This window comes from Mustela lutreola, chromosome 14 (assembly GCF_030435805.1).
Source record: "Mustela lutreola isolate mMusLut2 chromosome 14, mMusLut2.pri, whole genome shotgun sequence".
NCBI classification, from domain to species: domain Eukaryota; kingdom Metazoa; phylum Chordata; class Mammalia; order Carnivora; family Mustelidae; genus Mustela; species Mustela lutreola.
Window position 1 is genome coordinate 17,103,749 of NC_081303.1, and position 22,084 is coordinate 17,125,832.

At 50.7% G+C, this 22,084-nt stretch overlaps 1 protein-coding gene and 1 long non-coding RNA gene across 7 annotated transcripts in view; one reads left to right on the forward strand and one right to left on the reverse strand.

Moving 5' to 3' along the window:
* Positions 1-3,478: 3,478 nt before the first annotated feature.
* Positions 3,479-16,825, reverse strand: LOC131815161 (uncharacterized). Its single transcript, XR_009347596.1, has 3 exons — positions 16,335-16,825; positions 8,119-8,223; positions 3,479-3,616 (listed from the first exon to the last, which is right to left on the reverse strand). It is a non-coding gene; the product is annotated as an uncharacterized LOC131815161 (long non-coding RNA).
* The window catches only part of KIAA1614 (KIAA1614 ortholog), a 48,233-nt gene continuing 31,289 nt past the window's right edge, over positions 5,141-22,084 (forward strand). Inside the window, exons 1-3 of one of the 6 annotated variants that reach the window (XM_059146826.1) lie at positions 5,141-5,220; positions 18,894-19,837; positions 20,575-20,638. In XM_059146826.1, the coding sequence (XP_059002809.1) occupies positions 5,156-5,220; positions 18,894-19,837; positions 20,575-20,638 (1,073 nt within the window). In that variant the 5' untranslated portion in view covers positions 5,141-5,155. Of the gene's footprint in view, positions 5,221-15,051; positions 15,154-16,877; positions 17,283-18,893; positions 19,838-20,574; positions 20,639-22,084 lie in introns of those variants that run through there. The other 5 variants (XM_059146827.1, XM_059146828.1, XM_059146829.1 and 2 more) reach the window with 5 other exon arrangements.

Genomic DNA, 22,084 nt, shown 5'->3' on the forward strand with positions numbered 1-22,084 from the left:
CAGATGACTCAGCCCACTGGCCTCAGCCAACCTCTATCACCAGCCACTCCAGCGTTGGCACAACAGAAACATGAACAAAATGTGGAAGCAGTGATGAAGCTATTCATGGGCCAACGGCAAAGACTCTCACTTACCAAAGATAATTTGACTACTGCTGCCACTAAAGTTATCCTGCCTATAGCAGCACCAACAAGTCCCCAGTAGAGCACCATATTGATTGGTCTTCCTCAAGAGACAAACCGACCACTTGGTAGCAGTTTGACTACCTTGGGCTCTTCCTGCTCTGGAAAGTTCAGATATCTGTTCCTTGTTCTCAGAAGAATAGATATATATACAGGTCATGGGTCAGCACAGTCTCAACCAGCACCACCATATGGTTTGTGGAGTGTTCGATCCACTGGCATGGGATTCTATATCCTATCACCTCAAACCAGAGGACCAACTTTACAGCATAGAGGTTCCATGAAAGCTCGTGAACGTGGAGTTCACTCTATCATAGCATAGAACCCATCTCTCAGCTGCCAGCCTGGAAGAGCACCGAAATGGTATAGTGAAGACACAGAGTGCCACATCAGAGGCAACACGTGGAGTATGGGTGTCATCCTCCAAGGTTCGGTACATGCATTGAAACAAAAACCTGTACATGGTGGTACTGTGCCCACAAAAAGGACACAAGGGTCTGAGTACCACTCCACTTAACACGGTGTCCGTTAATCCACTTTCTGCTTTCTGTCCCCCTAACTCAGCTCTGCAGGACTGGTAATCCCACTGAATTATGAGCTCAGGAATTGGTGGCTTCCTATGTCCAAGCACCAGCAGGCAGGAAGAGGAATCACCTTCCTGATAGTGTCATCGACCCTGATCACCAGGAAGCAGAAGGGCCGCTATTACACACTGAGGGCAGGGAAGATTACATTTGGCACCCGAGGGTAGAAAAAATGTTTGTGTTTCCGCGGACACTAGGTATCATTTATATCATCATTTATATCACATGTTTCCAGGTTATCAGAATCTGGTCGTGCTCCTTGTTTTCAAGTAATTTTTCAACTTTTTGTAAATTGTAGGTAATTATATGTAAATTTTGTCTCTTCTGGGAGTGATTTTAATTGATGTATTTCACACTGCATTAAAAAATTTTGTCCCTACTCGCAATTCATCCCAAAATCCCTTAGTGCCAAATATACTTGTGCTCTTTTGACTTTCTTGAATTTTCTATGTATACACTTATCTCATCCCTCTTTGTATCTGTTTGAGGGTCCTGACTTTTTTTTTTTCCTGAAAAGAAAATTATCTTTTAATACAGGTGACTCGGCACCTTTTGTACTCTCTTGCCCAGTAGTAACGGTAAATGGAAAACTATAGGAACCTCCACTTACAAAGGGGCTCAGGTCCCCTGGAGAGGAGGTCTGGGTCATATCAGACTAGTCTCTGAAGCCAGAGGAATGGTAAGCGATGATGAGAGAACCCAACCCCACCACCGGGGGGTGCCTCATCCTACTAACTCCCCTTTCAGAGTTTCTCCTCAGGAAGAAGCATTCACCGTAATCCTGGAAGAGACGCTGTCTAAACATGTATGAAAAAGCAAACTGAATGGAACAAGGAGTGAACTGTAGGGGACCCGGAACTGCAACGAGCACCCCTCTCTCCAAGGTCGGACTTGGGGCCCAGGTGTGGGGCCCAGGTGTGGGGGCTGAGGGTCTGACAGCTCCTTCAGGGTCTGCCTCAGGGGCAGAAAGCTGCCTCACCCAAAACCTGCCCTTCCTGACTAGACAAATGCCCACAGAGTGACTGTACTTTATTCTGGGGACACGAAGGCCCAGCCATCTTGTCCCCACACACAACACTCAGAGGTACAATATTCACCCCAGAGTTCCATGCTGGGTTGGCCCCGGTTTGGTCAGTCCTGCCCTGCGGTGCAATGTCTCCCTGCCTCAGCCGGCTTCTCCCCCTTACTTTCACAGCTCGTCCACCCCAAACTCCCAGTCACTGCCTTCTTTTGGAAAACCTGCCCCGAAATGCTAGTGCCCTTGCTTCTAATCCTTCTTCCCTTATAGTCTGGAATGTCATTTGATTTTATATTGTTTTTTTTAAAACACCCGTGCAACCATGTCATTTTGTCAGTGACTCTAAATCATCAGTGACTTATCGGACCAGGTTATTGGCTCCCCTATGTATGTCAGGAGACTGAGAAGTCAAAAACTGTGCTCTCAGGGTGCCTGGGTGGCTCAGTCAGGTAAGCGTCTGCCTTTGGCTCAGGTCATGATCCCACGTCAGGCTCCCTTTGCAGCGGGGACCCTGCTTCTCCCTCTGCCTCCTCCTCCCCCTGCTTGCGCTCTCTCTCTCTCTCTCTCTCTCTCTCTGACAAACAAATAAATAAAATCTTAAAATAAAAAAATGAAACTGTACACTATTCCGTCATTTTAGACCTTACCCACAATCAGTTCTGTACATTAGAGGACACAAGGCCCTTTGGAATTTGACCCATCTGCTAGTCCTCATCTCTGTCCTCAAAATGGAGGCACCAGGAAGGTTCCAGCATGAGGCTGATACTCCGGAGAATTCTCCCCTCTTGCTCTTCACCTGCGCAGGTGGTGCCAAGAAGCATTACTTCCTTGCTCCTTCAAGAAGACCCAGACTAAGGCCACCAGTAACCCCCTCCACCTTTAGAGTTCTCCTTATCTTTCTTTTCTTCCTTTTTTAAATTGAAGTTTAGTCAACACACAACGTTGCATTAGTTTCAAGTGCGTAACACAGTGATTCAGCAACTCTACACGTTATGCGAGGCTCCCCACCAGTGCAGCTGCCATCTGTCACCATACAACGTCATCACGTTACCATTGGCTACAGGCCTTATCCGCACCTTTCATCCCTATGACTCACTGAGGCCAGAACTGGAAGACTGTAGCTCCCATCTCCTCCCCCATTTTGCCCATCTCCCTACCCCGTCTTCTCTGGCAACCATCCGTTTGTTCTCTGTATGTATGGGTCTGCTTCTACTTTTTTGTTTCTTCATTTTTTGTGTGTGTTTTATATTCCACACAGGAGTAAAGTCATGGTATTTTTTCTTTCTCTGACTTATTCCACTTAGTCTAATACCTTCTGGGTCCAACCGTGTTGTTGCAAATGGCAAGATCTCAACCTTTTTTAAATTGCTGAGCAATAGAGCACTCCTTATCTTTACTGAATCTGGTCACTTGTCAGTCTACCCACCGCTTCTAATCCCCCACACTAGCTTGTTCTCAAGGACTAGCATGTTGTCTATTTTTCTACCTTGGGTGTCCAACCATAATGTCTGGTTTACATTAAGAAATATTAATTGGACAAATTCATCAAAAGATCATTTTTTGTATATTCCTAACTGCCAAAAACAGAAAACAAGAAACTATCCACCAATAAGTAAATGGATGAACAAATTAGGTATACAGTCTTAGTCTGGTAAATCCACCATAAAAAAATAGTACACACTATGTAGCTTAAACCACAGAAATTTATTCTTCCTTGTTCTGGAAGCTGGAAGTCCAGGATTAAAGTGTCAGCAGATTTGGTGTCTGCAGAGGCCTTTCTCCTTGGCTTGCTGATGACTATCTTCTCACTCTCTCTTCACATGGCCCTTTCTCTGTGGATGTGTCAAAAGATAATTTTTAAAAGAGGGCATGATCGTGCCTCTCATGTAGTTGTAATGGCTGTAAGAGGAACACATGTCAGAGATGTGATTTAAGTCATTAATGAAGGAGAGAACCAGTACCATGGTACCACCTAGGCAAAAGAGAATCCAAAACACAAATATACAGACATCTGGAAAGCTGAGAAACATTTACAAATAAATGCAAAATCAGCAATATTTTGCTAGTCAGTATCCATGGGACTATCCACTAAATACAACAGGCTTTTCTGTGGATAAAAGTCATTTGCATGACTCTCCATTTTTCTACAACTTAAAGAATTATAAAATAGCTTAGACAATCTGGAAGGATGCAGTAGACAGTGATCCTCTTAGTCCAATGTCTTTCCCGTTTTCTCCTACAGTTTAATTAATTTCTAACTCTTCCTCCCCAAATTATGCATTTAATTATCCAGTCATTTAACATAATTTTTTTTTTTTAAAAAAAACCACACAGCAAAATGCTTTGTTCTCAGATACGCTAGAGAACAATCCTTTCCGGCTTTAGCCAGTTAGCTAAAGCCAGCAGTCTGGTTTGGATCCTGAGGGAGATGGAATGCCCCTGTCCGCTGTCCTCCCGTTTCCTCTAAATTTTCACAGATATGGCCCAATTCTTAGCAAGAGGTATTATTAACAATATCAGTATTAGCAAGGGGAAGACTTTGTTGTCTTAGCTTCTCTGAAGAGTTAGAAAAAGCTAACTGTCTTTCTGGTGATGTGTAGGGCTCTACCAACAGTGATTGGCTTTCCTTGGAGGAGAGAGAAAAGACTCGTGGGCCCAGCTCCCAAGGCAGGTACAGAAATGGAGCTGGATGCTAGGGGAGAAAGGTTGGGGGAAGGAGCCCCATGGGGAGAACGGAGAACAGGAGTCTAGTGAGGCTGTTCCGAGTGAACGGCATCTAGGAGGGAAGGTTAACAGCCGTGAACCACACAGACTGTGTCTCTAGACGTAGCAGCTTATGAAGAGGTGACTCAGGCGGCTCAAAGGGCAGGACTTTGCCTGTGTTCAGTCAGAACTTTCAAGTGCTTGAAAACCTTCAGACACTGGCGCTGGCAGAAGGCCTTCTAAGAAGCTGCATAGAGCCCACGTTGGCCAGACCCCTGAGCCCACCTGAATGGGCTCTGCTCCCTCTGCTCAGGGAAGGGAGTGCTCCACGCCCTGTCTCGGCCCTCGGAGACCTCTCCCAGGATGCCCTGAAAAGCCACTGTGCGACAGGCACGTCACACCCTCGACACGCGCTCCGGAACACAACCCTGGGTCTCCCCCAGGGACTCCCTGGGGACGCTCGAACCTCTCCTGGGTCCCCCCCACCACTTTGCTCTCCTCCATAGCGCTTTTAAACCTGTCGGGGGTCCACCCTCTTGAGTCAGGAGCTCTTTGCCTTTTCTTACCAGCTGACCTGTTTATTACTTTCAAGACACTAAGTTTGTTAAAGAAAAAAAAAAATTGCCTAACCAACCAACCATTTCTATTGCATAATAATCCTTGTCCCCATGACAACCGATGCTGCCATTCTGAGTCGATACAATATCAGTCAAAAGCAAAGACACGTCTCACGGTAAATGTATAATTTCCATTCAGCTTCTTTAAATATTAGATATAGCTTCTGCTTTTCTCCCCATTTGGTGTCTGGGGACCCCAGGTTGGGAACTTCTGAGGGCTAGTGTTGAGCGGGTGCCAATCAAGCTGCCCTAGTTCTCCCTTTTCTCAGATGGGCAAACGGAGGCTGTTAATTTTAAGGTGAATTGGCATAATCAAATTGGCACAGAATCAGAGTATAAACGGAGATTTTTTTTTTTAAGTCTCCCTTTTTTGGTCTCTGACTCCTAGCACTAGGTTTTCTTTTCTTTTCTTTTCTTTTCTTTTTTAAAGATTTTATTTATTTGACAGACACAAGTAGGCAGAGAGGCAGGCAGAGAGAGAGGAGGAAGCAGGCTCCCTGCTGAGCAGAGAGCCTGATGCAGGGCTCGATCCCAGGACCCTGGGATCATGACCTGAGCCGAAGGCAGAGGCTTTAACCCACTGAACCACCCAGGTGCCCCAGCATGAGGTTTTCTTAAAAACAAAACAAAACGAAAAACATAAAACGGAGCTGGGAGAGACTGCCACTTGCCCCCAAGGGAGCCTTTTCTGCAGATGGACCTCTCTGTGGGATCTTGGATTTTCTGTACAGCTGCTGCCTGCTCCTTCCCTGAGGTGGAGAGGCCTCGCCTACCCCGGGAACAAGGAACCTGAGACATTATCTGGTTGGGTCGTCCCAAGTGGGTGTCCAGGATGTTGACTCTTATTTTGAGGGAAAGGGCTTCTGGGGTCAGTTACTTTTGAGAAAGGCAGGGTTAGACAAATGTAAGCGGGTTGAGTTGAGTTGAGTTTTCACTGTGGGACTTCCTTCGAAATGCTTCTGGGCCTAATGACCTGGCAGGAGAATGACATAGCATATATTATCACCCAAACCTACAGGACCTGAATTCTCTTTTTCATAGGAGACCCATTAATACCTTATGGAATTCTGGGGTTCCGGGGAACATTAGTTTGGGACCTGTGAGCCCCGTCCACCATTTCCTGAAGAAGAAACTGAACTCCATGGAGTGACCAGGCCAACCTGCTCTCCGGTTGCCAGAGTCCAATTCTGTACTTTTCAAATCTGGGTCCATACCTCACCCACCATGTCCCTTAATTTAACGCCAGAAAAAACTTAGCAGGAGATCACAGACACGGAGGGAATTCTGCTCAGAGAGAAGCTGCTTCTGAGGCTCATGTGTATCCTCAGCAAAATCGCCCAGGCTGGTGGGGGCAGGAGGGACCTGGGAAACAGGGACCCCACAGGACCACAGGTCGAGCAATTGCATGGCCAGGGCGGGGGGTCTGGAAAGGGCTTCCCTCTGGAGGCCCCAGATGATCCTAGTTCTAAGGCAGCCCCCCCCCCGCCCCGCAGCACAGAGGGAAGCCCCAAAGGCACCTTCCACTCAGGAAGCACAGGCGTCCCCGGGCCCCCGCAGACAGGCCCCTCCCTGGAGTGTCCCGCATCTCCCGGCCAGGGTGGGAGAGCTCCGGGCCAGGGACCCCCAGGGGCCGCCGTGAAGGTGTCTCTGGGAGTAAGAGAGGAATCCGCGGCCAGGAGTGAGGGCTCCGAGGCGCTCCAGGCCGACTTGCCCGCTTGCTGGAGGCCGTGTTCCAAGCAGTGGGCCCCTTTCGAGAACAGCCTCGGGCACTCGCTCCAGACACCGGAGGCCACAACGAGCAATGACGAGCTGCAGCTTTCCGGGGGGCCGTGGTGCTGCCATGGCTCAGATGTCCCAAAGCAGCTTCTGAGATTCGGGGAGCCCTCTCCCACCCACCACCTGAGCCACTCTGCTTGGCCAGGTTAGACCTCCATGGGCCAAGCCAGGTCCTCCTCCCTCCCTCCCTGCCCCTCAGAGTGTGGCAAGGGCGCACTGAGCAGCTGTCCTCATGCCTAGGTGACCACCCCCATGGAGCCCCAGGGACGGGACTCTGATTCGAGAGGAAAGCATTCTTGGGATGCGCTGATCTGAGAACAGCAGTCTAGTGGGGTCTGGGTGGGACTCTCTCTGATACGTGACGCAGCCATGGGTGGTTTCCAAGCCTGGCTGGGGCTGGGGCGGGGTCGCTCACCAGCCTTGTTAACTGTGGGCAAATTCCTAGGTCTCCTTGGGTCTTGGCATCCTCCTCTGCAAGATCAGATTTGGGAGGCTTGTGGGGGGGTGACTTACAGGCCACGCAGTGCTGCCCCAGTGCACTTGCAGGCACCCGCCTTCCACAAGAGGAGGACGGAGGTGAAGGACAGTGTTTAACCCACATCCCTGTGGACGTGGAGGGGCGATGTGGGGAGCGGCGCCCACAGACCGAGACCTGAGCCCATCAGCCCTGAGAACCTCCTTAGAAAGTCTCTTCAACAAGTACATGGATTTCCACCATCCTCATTGCCTGCATCGGGCTCTCTGCTTGGCTGGGAGCCTGCTTCCTCCTCTCTCTCTGCCTGCCTCTCTGCCTGCTTGTGATCTCTATCAAATAAATCAAATCTTGAAAGAAAGATAGAAAGAAAGAAAAGAAAGGAGTGAGGATAACCAAGAAAGAGAGAGTCATGGAAGCTGAAGGAAGAGACAGATCCAAAAGGGACCGAGCCACAGTCTCCTAAATCCCGCAGCTCTGGGCCCCAGCACTTGGGAGCAGGGCACGATCACTACGCAGTTGCAAAGATGACGGCTGTTTTCACGTGAAGGGAAGACTCATTCGGAGCTAGAATGAACAACATTTCTTCCTTTTTAAGATTTTTCGTGAATAAACCTCCACAGAATTAACAAAGTTTTTAACCACAAGGCCGCGCGTGCAAGGCGCAGGTGGTTGCGCAGTCGTCTCCTGGACATTCAGGAACGCAGCAGAGAAAAGTGGTGCGGGTGTGGTCAGCGATTCAGCTTGGTCTCCTCCATTCACTCACCTCGGGTCTGAATCCTGACTCCGCCACCTACTGCTTGATTTTTCTACACCTCATGGCTTTGCCTAGAAAAGTGAGTTCTTCCTGATGAGCATTGCTGAGAAGATTCTGTTAAAAGACACATATGAAGCACTTAGCGTGGTCTTTGCACATTAGCGTTTAAGAAATGTTAACTGTGGGACTCCTTCGTGGTTCAGTCCCTTAAGCATCTGCCTTCGGCTCAGGTCATGATCTCAGGGTCCTGGGATGGAGCCCCGCTCAGTGGGGAGCCTGCTTCTCCCTCTTAGGCCCTCACTCCCACCTCCTGGCTTGTGCTTCGTGCTCTCCGTCTCTATTGAAATAGCATCTTTTTAAAAAAAATGTTGATTACAAAAATAACCTAATAATAATTATTTTAATCTGGTCAACAAATATTTATTGAGTGTCTACTATGTGCCAGGCAATATGCTAGGACAGAGCTGTCCAGCAGAAATACAATGCAAGTCCTAATGGTTAGTAGCTGTTTGTACTTCCTCTTCTCCTGTAAATTCTTTACGTGCTTTGCTCATGTTTCCTCTGTTCTTTAATGTAGCGGAGTCACATCATGACTGAAATTTGTACTAGTCTAGTGACAAGTGATTTTGAACACCTAGTCACATGTTTGTTTGATCATTTGGATATTTTTTGGGAAAGGCCTACTCAAGTCTTTTGTCCATTTTTAAACTTCATTTCTGTCTTCTCATGATTTTAAGAATTTCAGGTATCTGTTTGGCAGACAGATATTGCAAACATCTTCTCCGAGTCTGTGATTTGCCTTCTCACGATCTTAAAGGTGTTTTCTGATAAACAGAGATTCCTAATTCTAACAAAGCCCAGTTTATCATTTCTGTCTTTTTTTTTTTAATTTTTTTAAATTTTTTTTAAGATTTTATTTATTCATTTGACAGACGGAAATCACAAGTAGGTGGAGAAGCAGGCAGAGAGAGAGAGGAGGAAGCAGGCTCCCCGCCAAGCAGAGAGCCTGATGCGGGGCTTGATCCCAGGACTCTGGGACTATGACCTGAGCTGAAGGCAGAGGCCTCAACCCACTGAGCCACCCAGGCGCCCCCATTTCTGTCTTTTAAAGTCAGTACTTTTTGTCCCTCTTTAGGAAAGATTTCCCTACCCCAACATCATAAAGATCTTCTCTTGTTTTCTCCTAGGAGCTTGACTGGCTTTCATATTTTGTTCTATGATCAATCTCTCATTAGTTCTTGTGAATGGTAAGAGGTAGGGGTCAAGGGGTCAAGATTTACTTCCTTTCCAGGATGGATATACAATTGACCCAGCACTGGTTATTAAACCAGCAGCACTGGTTACTGCACTGCTATGGAGCTTTGGTTGTAAATCGGGAGCTTGTACATGTGCGAGTCTGTTTCTGGACATTCTAGTCTATTCTATTTGTCTATACTTTTACTACTGCCACATTGTCTAAATTAGAGTCACTTTATTGTAAGTTTTGGTATTTACTAGCATAAGTCCTCCAGCACTGTTCTTTTTGAAAGTTGTCTTAACTATTCTATATCCTTTACACGTCCGTATAAACTTTAGGACCAGCTCGTCAATTGCTCCCAGAAAGAAAAACTGTTGTAATATAGATCAGAATGCATTGAATACTGTTATGGGTTGAGCTATGCCCCCCCACAAAAACCTCATAGGTTGGAAGTTCTAACCCTCAGTACCTCAGAATGTGACCTTGTTTGGAAATGAGATTGTTGCAGATGTAATTAGTTAAAATGAGGTCATACTAGAGTAGAGTGAGTCCCTAATCCAATATGACTGATGTCCTTATAAGAAGAGGAAACTTGGACACAGACACGCACAGAATGAGAACGCCACATGAAGACTGAAGTTGAATTGCCACAAGCCAACTACCAGAGCTGGAAGAGAGGCGTGAAACATCCTTCCCTAGAACCTTCAGAGGGAACATGGCCCTGCTGAGACCTCGATTTTGGACTTGTGGCCTCCAGAACCGTGAGACAATACATTTTTGTTGTGTCAGCCCCCCATTTGTGGTACTTCATTACCACAGCTCCATAGAACTGAAACAAATACATTGAACAATTCAGGAGAAATTGACATCTTAACGATAATTTTTCTGATCTATGAACATGGTATATTCCTCCGCTTATTCACATGATCTTTAATTTCAGTAATGTTTTACAGTTTTCTTTTTTTTTTTTTAAAGTATTTACTTATTTTAGAGAAAGAAAGAGAGTATGTGAGCAAGGGGAGGGACAGAGGGAAAGGGAGACAAGCAGACTCCTCACTGAGCAGGGAGCTTGACGTGGGGCTTGATCTCATGATCCTGAGTTCATGAACGGAGCTGAAATCAAGAGTCAGACACTTAACTGACTGAGCCACCCAGACATTCCTGTTTTGTAGTTTTCAATGCAAAAGTCTTGCATTGATCTTTGTCAGATTTTATTCCTAGGCAAGTGATGTTTTTTGATGCTTTTCTTTATGGTACTTTTTATAAATCTCACTTTCAACTCGTTCATTGCTAAGTATATAGAAATGCAATAGATTTTTATATATTGATATTGTAGCCAGAAGCCTTGTTAAATTTACTTCTTAATTTAAAGAGTTTGTAGTTTCTTTGGATTTTTCTATAATAATAGAATAAGCAAATAATTTTGTTTCATGATTTATGCTTTTTTTTCTTTTTCTAGTTGTAGCATACTATTTTATTACAACACTGAATAGGATAGAATAGTCTATTGTACTGGATAGACTTTCCTTGTTTCTAAACTCGGGAAAAATGTCCCATATTTCACTACTGAGCATCATATTAGTTATATATATATTTTTGTAAATGTCCTTTATTAGTGAAAGAAAATGTAGGATCCATTTTTATACTATGTGTATATAATATGTATAGTAGGTACATATACTAACATGTACTCTATATATACTATATTCATTATGTCACATTACTCTGTTTATTTTGGCATCAGTTCCTCTCTGAATTATTATAAACTTATAATACAATTCCGTGTTTTGTAGAATAAACCTCCTCTCCTCCTTTTCTTCTTTCCTTTCTTTTATAATTTTTTTCTTAAATATTCTTGCCTAAATATAGAGTCTTGACTGAACTCACACTTGAATCTTTAAATTCAATGAAAATTGTCATCTTTATAATACACAGTAAATGTTGTGAGTACTAAGTATTTCTCCATTCACCCAGATCTTCTTTGACATATATAGTAAAATGGATTTTTTTAATGTAGTTTCTATATTTTTAAAAATTATGAAATATGTTTATGTACATTATATATATGATATATTACACACATTCTACATATGATGTTATGTGTATACATATAATGTACATTGTATATATACCACATATTACACACATTCTACATATGATGTTATGTGTATACATATAATGTACATTGTAAAGAATAATAAACATCCATATATTCACGGCCCAATTCAATAAAGCATTACTCTGCCTCTGAAACTCTTCTCCCCAATTGTCATCCACCATTCTGTTCCCACACCGAGGAGGCCATTATAAAATCATCTGTGTTAATAATTCTCTTGCTCCCCATTAGTGTGACCCCATAGGCATGGCATGTGTCCCTACAGAATGTATGGTTTAGTTTCATCTGTTTCTTTTCCTTGTTCTGTTTGCTCTACAACCCGTAAGAATCGGCCACGTCGTTCTGTGTAGCTACCATTTTTCAATATCGTTGATCTCTAATGTTCCATTTTACAAATACACTAAATCATCCCTTCTCCTATCGATAAACATGTGGATTATGTTCAGTTACCTTGTATTGTGAACAATGTTGCCATCAATGGGTTATTGCTTTTCTGGATTCTACTTCTATATTTCTTCATAGCCTCTCATATGTCTTAAGCAAAGCACTACTCTATTTCTGAGCACTTCTCTCTTCTCAAGATGGAAAACTGTCACAAACATGACTTCAGGTCTCAGTCATGCTCCGGCACCTTTCTCCCTGAATCTGCTTTCATTCTGTAGGTGAGAAAAGTGACTCGGCCCAGATGGTAGTGATCAGCCCAGATGGTAGTGATCACTGACAGGCAGGCGAAAGCCAGGTGTCCTCTCCTTGTGCTGATGCCGCCCCCCGCAGAGCAGGCGCCTTAGAATAGGAGGGAGGGCATTCAAATAGTTTCCTAATCCCAGTCACTTCCCTGTGATTAGGATTATGAAATGAAAAGTTGTGGTTTGGACTTGGGCATGGGAACAGATGCCTGGCAGAGTGAGGGCAGAGGTGCGGTGAGGGGCATCAAAGGCAGGGAAGTCTGAAGTCCTTATCTCCAGAGGAGGTCCCTGTCCCATCACCCTGGGGGACGACGCCCTGTCCAGCCGCCTGGGGGAGGGGTTCAGGCTGACGCCGGCGAGGTAAGAACCATGCTTCTCTTCTCCTTGGGACTTGGACAATTCAGGCAGGTGGGACATAGGAGAGCGTGTGTGCGTGTGTATGCACCACGTGCATGTGCACGCCCGTGTGCTGGAGTGTGCAGAGACGCATAGCAAGGTGGCTGCTCCCTGGAGGTGCCCTGCTGTCCTGTTGCCTGAATAGGTGAGCCTCACCCACCCTGCCTGCGCTAGTGCCTCATTGTCTGCTCTCTCCTCCCCCATCTGTTTCTTACTCTGAGAACTATGTGATCTCCCGATTTCCAGGCTCAGAATGGAAGCTTAATGCCCCTTCCACTGTCTGTGATGCTTGAGCACTGCGGGAGGCAGGAGGAAGGGCAGGGCAAGCAGGCCTGGGCGTCAGGGGAAACCAGAGGCAGTTAGGAAGTCTGCGTGCTGGGCCTGGCCCTGCCAGGGACCGACTCTCGCAGACCCTGAGGCAGGACTGGCCATGTGGAGCGAATGAACCAGATCCTTCAGAAATGACCTTGATCCTTGTAGCAAGCAGTGGCCCCTCTTCTCCTGTCAGGCAGCCTTACTTGATAGGGACTTTTTCTTTCTTTCTTTGAGCTGCTTGGCATTTAGTCAATGCCTTTCACGCGGCAGGCACGTGGTGGGGGCCGGGGACACAGATCCAGATCAGGAAGTGCTCTGTGTCCCATCAGTGTGACAAATGGTCTGGCCGTAGCGGTTAGGAGGCCTGTGGAAGGAACTGGGGAGGACGTCCCTGAGGGGGGCCATTTGAGCTGTGCGGAAGGTCTCCTCGGAGACAGCCAAACTGCATGTGAGGGGAAGCAATGTGTTTCAGGCTGAAGGAAAGCCCGGGAAGACAAGGAGATCGGAATCAGCAAGGCCGGTCAGGGGAGCTGGAAGCAGTTCTGTGTGGCAGGAGTGTGGGACGGGCTGTCGGGCTGGGAGCTGAAGCCGGAGGTCCACAGGCCTTACAAAGGGGCTGGAGTCTGAACACAGGACCCTTCTCCAACCTGACTGGGCCTGAAAGCACTTGGGCTGCTAGAAGGCTGACTCTGGGCCTTACTCCAGCCAAAAGAGTCAGAATCTCCATGAGCAGACCTTGGACTCAGCCTCTCACCAGTGTCCCAGGAGCATCCACACAGGCCCAGGCCACACCAGCCCTTGGCAAGTGGCAGGAGAGTTCTAAGCAGAGGAGAGGCAGGCAGGGAAGAGACAGGTCCCAGGGCTCTCTTGAGCCTCTGCTGGAAGGAAAAGGGAAGAGCCTGAGGGCAGACCCTGGAGCTATGAACCGCATCCCCAGGAGCCGTCAGTGGCCTCTGCATGCTCCTCAGATCACGTGCCCCATGTCCAAGACAGGGGTGACCAGCTCCTCCAGGGGGTACAGTGGAGGGATGGCAGAGGCGCCCTCCCACCTCATTTCTACCCCCCCACCTCTAAGGGTGTGACCTGAAGGACCATCTCTCACCCCTCCCTTTATCCTAAGTGGAACCTGATTTCCACATCCAACACGGCTCCTCGCTCAAAGCTGTGTGTCCAGAGCCTGTCGAGGGAAGGCGGGCAGGAGGCGTGAGAGGCTGTGTTTCCATCCAGGCTACGTGGAGGGAGGCTTCTTGGGATGGTGGGTTTCCCTCATTGTTCAAATGGAGGAAGAAGGCTATGTGATTGCTGCTTACCCCGTATTTTTGTTCCTCCAAAACACGGTAATGAAGGATTCTGATACACAGGACATAGGGGCCATGCTCGAGGTAACCCACCTTCCAGGGACGTCCACTTCACAGGACAGTGTCCAGCCCCTCACCCGGACCCCAGATGCCCTCCAGCAGGCCACGTCACCTCTGCTTTGCAGAGCCAGCCCTGCCCTTGCCTTCTCCAGTGTAACTTTGACACGTAGTAACAGGGGAACCAGGCAGTTTCACACTTGCTGCCTGCGTTTATGCTAATTCTCCCCTGCCCCCAGCCCCGTCTGGCTGGCACCTGCTCTTTGTCCAAGACCCTGCGCTCCGTGATACCCCTCCTACCCAACACACACCTCAGTCACACACCTCAGCTGTTCCTGTCAGCCGACCTTCACCACCACCCTGTGCTAGCCTGACTGGGGACAGCTCACATGGGAAGTTTCTCTTTCCCTCCCCTGCCCAGCTTGACCAGAAATTCCTCAAGGACAGGGCCTGTGGGTACTATATTTTGACTTTCCTGTGCCTGGCGTATAGTAGAAACTCAATGCATGTTTGCTGAACCAAACAGAATCCAGATGAATGAGAAATACCTTCCCACGTGTGACTGTTGTGGTAATTCAATAGCTTCTGAGGATAGGCTTCTTGGTACATGTAGATGGCTTTTAAAACCTCTGTAGGGTTTAAAAACCATCCCCCTATATTAAGTGTAAAGTCACAAATGTAATGAGTAAACTGAAGGTGATTATTTGCATCTCAAAAGGGGGGGCAGGTTTCCTTTAAACATTAAGCTTTTGCTGGAACTTTCAAAAACTTGCCTTACAGATCATTAACTTCCGGGGGTGGGGAATAGGAGTCCTGAAATTACTTACCTCTTGGAGTCTGGGCTCTGAGATGCCTCTGAAAAAAGGAAGGAAGGCAGAAGATCTGGGAGCCCCACCGGACTGGATTCAGATTCTGAGTAGACTAGCCGTGTGGCCTCAGGCAAGTTCTTTCACCTCTCTATAGCCCGATTCCCTTATTTCTAAAGAAATACACTATACTCACTTGGTGGGATTATTGTAAAGATCTAAGGGATCCTATATGGAGTCTCTTAGCTCACAGAAGTTCCCCAATAACAGTAAGAGTATTGTTGTTTGGTTTGGAATTGCCAATGGATGCGAGGAAGAGGTCTTAGGAGGTTTCCAGAACTTTACCTTGGATAGCAGGAGTAAGGAAGGCAGAAAGTATCTAGACCGGAAGGGCTAGACCAGGGCGGCAAGCGTGTTTTTGCTCTCACAGCACTTGACAATGTTTTGATTTTTCAGGCTGACTCTTTCCATGCTCAACTCGCACAGGCATAGTGCCGGCCACACTCTGTGGCGTGGTTGAGCTGAAGGTCTTGAACGCTAGAAAGCCTACCACTTATGAGCTCTGTGATCTTGGGAAGATCACTTAACTCAGTTTCATAATCTGTAGAAACGAGACAATAACAGTACCCATCTTTTACGGTTACCCTATGAGATAAAGAACGTAAAGTGCTTAGCCCAATGCCAGGTGCACGGTGCCTCCATAAATCTCCATAAGTGGCACATGACTGTGTTACGCAGGGATCCGTACTAACAAATGGCGGTAAGTGCCCTGCTGGAAGAACAGCTTGGTCTGGGAATATGGAAGGAAGTAGGGATTCACTTGCAAGATCGCTGACCCCAGACTTTGGAGACCACCCAACAGGAGAGCTGTGTGACCTTGGGCCTGTTCTGTAACATAGAGGATTTGCCCTAGATAATCTCGCAGGTTCCTAAATCAGCCCAAGGGCAATACAGCCATCTCCCCAGATAGCTGCTCTCCGTTCTGGGGCAGCGGTGGGGGGGCTCATGCCTTGCCCAGATGCCCCCACCTACGACAGGGTAAGGCCTCGCCTGGAAGCCATCCATCCCCTCCACCCCGGTTCAGGCACTCAGCCCATTGTGTGGTCTTGCTGTGCCTGTCATCTAGAGGGTGACAGGACCACACAAGCACAAAGGAGCACAATCCATACTTGAGCGAGAAGCTTGTCTGGCTGAAGGAACCATGAACGAGCCCTTTTCCCTTTGCAAAGATTTCTGGAATCTCCTGGGTCCTAACTCTCTTACTATTTCCTGTCCTTTGTTGACAAATGTTTGGAAACAGGTGAGATTCGTTACCTCCCTCTGGGTGGAAAGAGAAAGAAAGCTCCGTTGGCAGGTGAAGCCCTTTAAGGCTACTTCCTCCCAGGTGTGAAGAAAGTGGCAAAGTCCCTTCAGGAGTCCCCAGGGCTCTGAGAACCCGTCCCTGTCTCTGGGGCTGGCAAGGCAGGTACCAGGCTCTCCCGCTGGCCGGGCGGGATGAGGGAACCCGCCACCACTCCGGGTACCCTCGAGCCTCTGAAAGGCAGAAACGAATGACCTTGACCTCCGAGACAAGGGCACCTCGGAGAGAAGGGCCCGAGATCTCTGGAAAAGTTGTCTAAACAAAGGGCATTCCTTAGCTTCCCCCCGGACAGCCGAGCCTCCTCCCCAGCGCCGGGGGCAGAGTTCCACGCACTCCCGCGGAGCCGGCAGGAACGCCGCGTTTCCCAGCCTTGGCTCGCCGGCAGCCGGGTCCCACGCCGCGCGCGCCCCGAAGCCTCGCCGGGCCGGCCCCGCGCGAAGGGGGTCGGTCCCGCGGGGTCCTCCGAGCGCCCCGCGCCCCCTCGGTCCCCGCGCCCGCGCCCCGGCCCCGCTCGTCCTCCTTTCCCGGGGACGGGGGAGCCCGCGGCAGCCCGCGCCGAGAGCAGGAGGGAGCGGAGGGCGGCGGAGGCCGGGGAGGGGGCCCGGCCCCGCTCCTCCTGCCCCTTCCGCTGCTCCGCCTTTCTGCCCTCCGCGCTCCCTCTCTCCGCTCCCGGCCCGGGGCGCGCCGGGCTCGGCCTCTCCCGGCGCTGGCAGAGCCCATGCCGCTGCCTGCCAGCCCGGGCCGCGCCCGCTTCCCCCCGCGGACCCGCAGGCGGCCGGCGGCCCGCACCCCACCGCGCGGCCGGAGCGCAGGCCGCAGGGCCGGAGGAGGGCCGCGCCGCGCGGCGGGATGGAGGCGGCGCCCGAGGCGGCGGCGGCCCGGCCCGCGGGCGGCGGCCCCCAGTGAGTACGCGGGAGCGAGGCGCCGGGCCGGCCGGGGCGGCGGGGGACGGGGGGGACCTCGGGGAGCGGAGGGGAGGCGGGGAGCGGGAGCCCGGCCTCGGAGCGGACCGGGGCTCGGGGACACCGCCCTGCGCGTCCTTCCCGCGTCAGCCTGTGGGCGTCGGAGGCGACCCCGGGCTCGACCGGCTGCCCCGGAGGCTCGGTGCCCCGGGGAGCCCCGCGCAAGGCTCGCGGGCTCCGGCGGTGCGGGGTCCAGGGCCGGCCCGTCAGGAAGTTCTTTTCCTCTCACTGGCATCGCCCCGAATCCCCTGCTTTCGGAACCGAACTTGAGAGAAGAGGATTCGGGGGCTGCAAAGTGAAAGTTGGTAAATTCTAGACCAGCTGGTAGAGGAAACCATCTCGCCCTCCTGAAGAGACTCCTTACACTTCGCAGGCTTAAGGCTGATGTGACATTTGCGCTATGTGCGTATTGTGCCTTTTGAACCACGTACATTCCAGAAACACGTGTACATCGAATTGTAGTGCACGACGGTGGAGGGACCTGACATGTCAGAGAATCCTGTGGTGAACTTTAGTTCCTATCCGAAGTGAAAAATTCACTTCTAATTTGTAATTCATGTAAATATGAATTTTTATACATGCGGTTTACTTCAAGGGAGACCTATCTAAATGTACGGTGTTTAAGGAGCATTTTCTCGGCGAGTGGGGTAAATATTGTTGCACTGAACCACTTGGTAAGTAAAATCCTGAGCTCACTTTCACTCTCTGTGAATACACTGACTTCAGCTCTGCCACCAAGGAGCCGTGCAATTCTGGCGAGTCACTTAACCTCTCCCGACTGGAGAGGGGGTTGGGGGAAGGGTTAATAATCACCCCATCGCTGAGTGCTTTAAAGAGCCCTGGCCTTAGAAGGAAATTGGCTTTCCAAATCCAGCCTCCTTTCAGCCCGTGTGACCAGATCTTTGTGTGCCTCAGTTTCTCTGTCTGTGAAAGTGAGGAAGATAATCCCCTTCTGGCAGAGTGTGTGAGGATCATTTGAGAGAGGGTGTTGGAAAGCTCTGGCAGGCCTGCCTGGCACAAAGCAGATGTGGCTAGGAGCTGGTGACTGGTCGTGGCCACCCTCGGAGCACAGCCCCATGCTACTGTCCTGTGGCTTCTACACAGGGAGGCACCTTCGACCAAGGGGTCAGATCCTGTGTGGTATCTTCCTGAAGTCCCTCATCCCTTCTGGTTCCCCTTAAAAAGGGAGGTGCCTGTTAGCTTTTAGCAGATCTGACATTCTCTCCTGAGACCGCCTGTCAGCAGAGATGGGGGCCAGTGGGAAATCTGACCCCTGTTGTCACTCTGGCCCACATTTGGCTGTTGTTTGAAACTTCATTGTGCCCTATCTGTAAAATGGGAATAGAAAAACTAGAACACTGCTCAGAATTGGCAGAAAAATCCCAATAACTTATTTGTGCCATCTAGTGATTTGCACTTTTCAAAGTTCTGTCCCCGGGTTGTTCGCATCTGCACAGGGCTCGATCCCAAGGCACTTTGGGGACCCAGAGGGTTGTTAGAGCTACTGGCCACATGCTGGGTCTCAGGAGCTTTGTCTGTTTTCTCCTCCAGAGGGACCCAAATAGGGAGCAGAACAGCCAGCTCCATGGAGATGACCTCAGCTGTGGAGAGAAGTGGCCATGAGCCACAGCTGCATAATGGACACCTTCCAAGACCCTGGTCCTGCTCTCTGGAAGACCGAACCCCCAGCCTGATGGCCCCCCAGCATGGCAGGGCATGGGGCATGCAGCTCCAAGGCCCCTCTGTGCTGGAGTCCAAAGTGAGGGCCTTGAAGGAAAAAATGTCCACAGGCAAACAGGGGGTGAGCCCCTGCCTCACTTCTCATGAGCGGCCGTCCAAGAAACCCAAATTCAGGCGAGTCAAGGGGGGCGCACCTGAGATTCTGTCAGAGCAGCCTTCCTTGCCCGATGCGGAGGAGGTCCTCCCTACTCCGAATCCACCCGATGGGCAGCTGGACAGCGGTATCAACAAGGAGGAACCTGCCCAGAACGGCGGTCCCAGACCTCCCAGGCCACCTTCTAATGGGCTGGAGTGCTGGAACGGGAGGAGCCCGTGGCCTCCAGAAGCAGTACAGGCCTTGCCGGACAATGAGGGGAGTCTGCCGCCAGGGTCTGGCTCTTTGCAAGAGAACTTTGTTCACGGAGTCACCCTGGGCCGGCCTGGGGGCCCTGGGCCTTGTGACAAGGTCGCCCACGTGCCCAACCTGAGGAAAGGAAGGTCCTACGCCCTTCAGGATGGTCTAGGTTCAGGCAGAGACCTGGACAGCTTGTCTCTGACCTGCGAGGAGGACTTTGCTTCCAGGCCAGCCCTCCTGGGGGGGCTCTGGCGAGCTGCAGAGCTGGGGGCTCTGGGCACCGGGGGCAGTGCCTTATCCCTGTCTGACCAGGTGGAGATGAACCGCCTTCTGCTGCAAGAGATGTTAAATGTTGGGGGTCAAGTCCCGCCCAGGGTGGGAATCCCAGCCTGGACTCCATCCTGGGACAGACGCCCACCAGGTGAGGCTCACTCTGTAGGCCTGGGTGGCGGGGGCAAAAGGAGGGAGTCCGGGAGGAGACAAGGGGCCAGAGGGTACATGTGGAGGGGTGCGGCAGGAAAGGGAGAAGAGCACAGCCGCTGGCCACCTCGTTCCACAAGATGTCCTGTTATTCTGGGCTTTGACACAGACTCCTTACCACCTCCCGGCTAGTCTACCTGCTGAAGACCCCCATGAGCCCCCAGACCAGTTGGAGGCTACCCTCTGAGCTTGGGGTGGAGGCGACCATGATTTTTTCCCTGTGGCTTACAACCCTTTCCGAAGAGGCTTCCTGGACCTTCCTCAGATGACTTGCCCCCAGCCCCAGTGGACCTCATCGCTTCCTGGTGGAGACACCCCCCCCCCACACACACACACAGAAAACACAGGCATTCTCTCAGATGGCTGCTCTGCTGGGAAGTGCAACTGTGCAGGCCAGGGAGAGCCTTCTTACACGTCCTTCCTGCCACTCCAACAAAAGGCCATTCCTCACCCACACCTGAGAGGACCCACACGGTCCCCTTGGCCCATGGCAGTGCTCACCAGCGGTCACCGTGACAGACTGTGCCTCTGCTTCCTCGGCTGAGACCCAGAATAGAGTAGAGTTTATCTCGGGAGTAAGCCACTCCTGGGGAAAACTCTTCTCCGTGTGCATGAAGTGGCAGCTGAGAGCCCGGTTTCTGGCTCCGCCCTGATCTCTGTTTCTGTTCTGTGTCCTAGAGCGGCCAGCAGGGGACGTGGACTGGGACTCAGGTGTCTCCCTCCAGGACTCAGATCAGAGCAGGTGAGAGCCCAGGACGCACGCATCCTCTCCCTCCAGCCTCGCTGGGCTCCCCCTCGCTTGCCCAGCACCAGGAGAGTGGGAGGGCTCCGGAAAGCCAGGGGCAGGCAGGACCCCACACCAGCAGACCGGTGACAGTGGGCCACTGTGGATCCTCATATCTGAGACCCCATAGAAGTTGTCTGCCCACCCCCCCCCCCCCGAGTCCCCATGGCTGCCTGGCTACTACTCGAGCAAAATCACTGGGACAGGACGCAGTGTCAGAGCATTACCAATGACCCACTTTACGTCCCTGGGCGTCCTTTCTCGGCCCTGGGCTCGGTCTCTTGATCTTTAAGTTGGCCCACGTAGCATCTGTCTGGCTTCCTTCCCAGGACTGTGGTGGGGCCATCAGGAGACATTGGTTGTGAAAATCCTTAGGGCAAGTCCACAGATTGCAAAGCTTGTCCCCCACAGCTCCTTCCCCAGCCAGAGAGCTGCTAGTTCTGTAAAGGGGTTTGCCTCCTCCGACCTCACCTGTGACATCCCACAGGCGTGCTGCAACCCTGCCACCAGCGTCCCCAAGCAACTGTGCTCTGGGTGGTCAGGACAGGGGGCCACACTCCCAAGTGTCGTGTCCTGGCAGGATGTGGGCTCAGTGGTGCTGAGTGGCCACCCCTGGTGCCTGCTCAGAGGTTGGCCTCCGTCTTCAGTGAGCTCCTGGCTCTGCGCTCACCGGGCTCTGTGTCTCCGGCTGCACAGTGACATCTCTTGGTGAGGGTCTCCCAGCTTCTGTGGAGGGCAGAGGTCAGCATTGTTGCTGCTTCATTCCCAGGCCACTCCCTACATAAATTCCACTTCCGTTGACCTGCCTTCCAGAAAATATGGAAGAGCCCCCCACACACACACAAATCGAGGCTGCCCCCGTTCAGGCGATCCAGCTTTTGCTTGGTGACTGGCCTTTGCTGTGGCCTTGGCCAAGGGCCGGGTGGAGAGGAGCCTTTCTGACGCCTTTGCTGCTCATTAGTTATGACTTGGAAGCATCATTGACTCCCCCCTGCCAGGTCCCCACGTAGCCGAGCCACCGTATGGAGGCGTGTGGCTGCAGAAAGGACCGGTCCTCAGGGACCCTCTGTCCTCCCCAGCCCCTCCTCCTTCCCTGGGGAGCCCCAGAGGAGGCAGCTGGGGCAGACGAACCTCGAGTCCTGTGAGTTGGGGCCTTCTCCTTCTGCACCTGCTCTGACGTGCCACTTCTCACACGCCCCTCCCCCCGTAGGGTGTCTCCCCTGGGGGTTTTGTCCAGAGCTCGCTGTTGAAAGGAGAACGTGGATAATAAGTACTAAGAATATCCGTTTTAGAGGAGGAGAAACTCAACTATGGGGAAGGAAGGGACGCCGCCCCAGTCCTGTGCAGCGATCGTGTTTGTGTGGAACCCTTGGGATGGGGATTTCTGGACAGTTGCTTCAACCG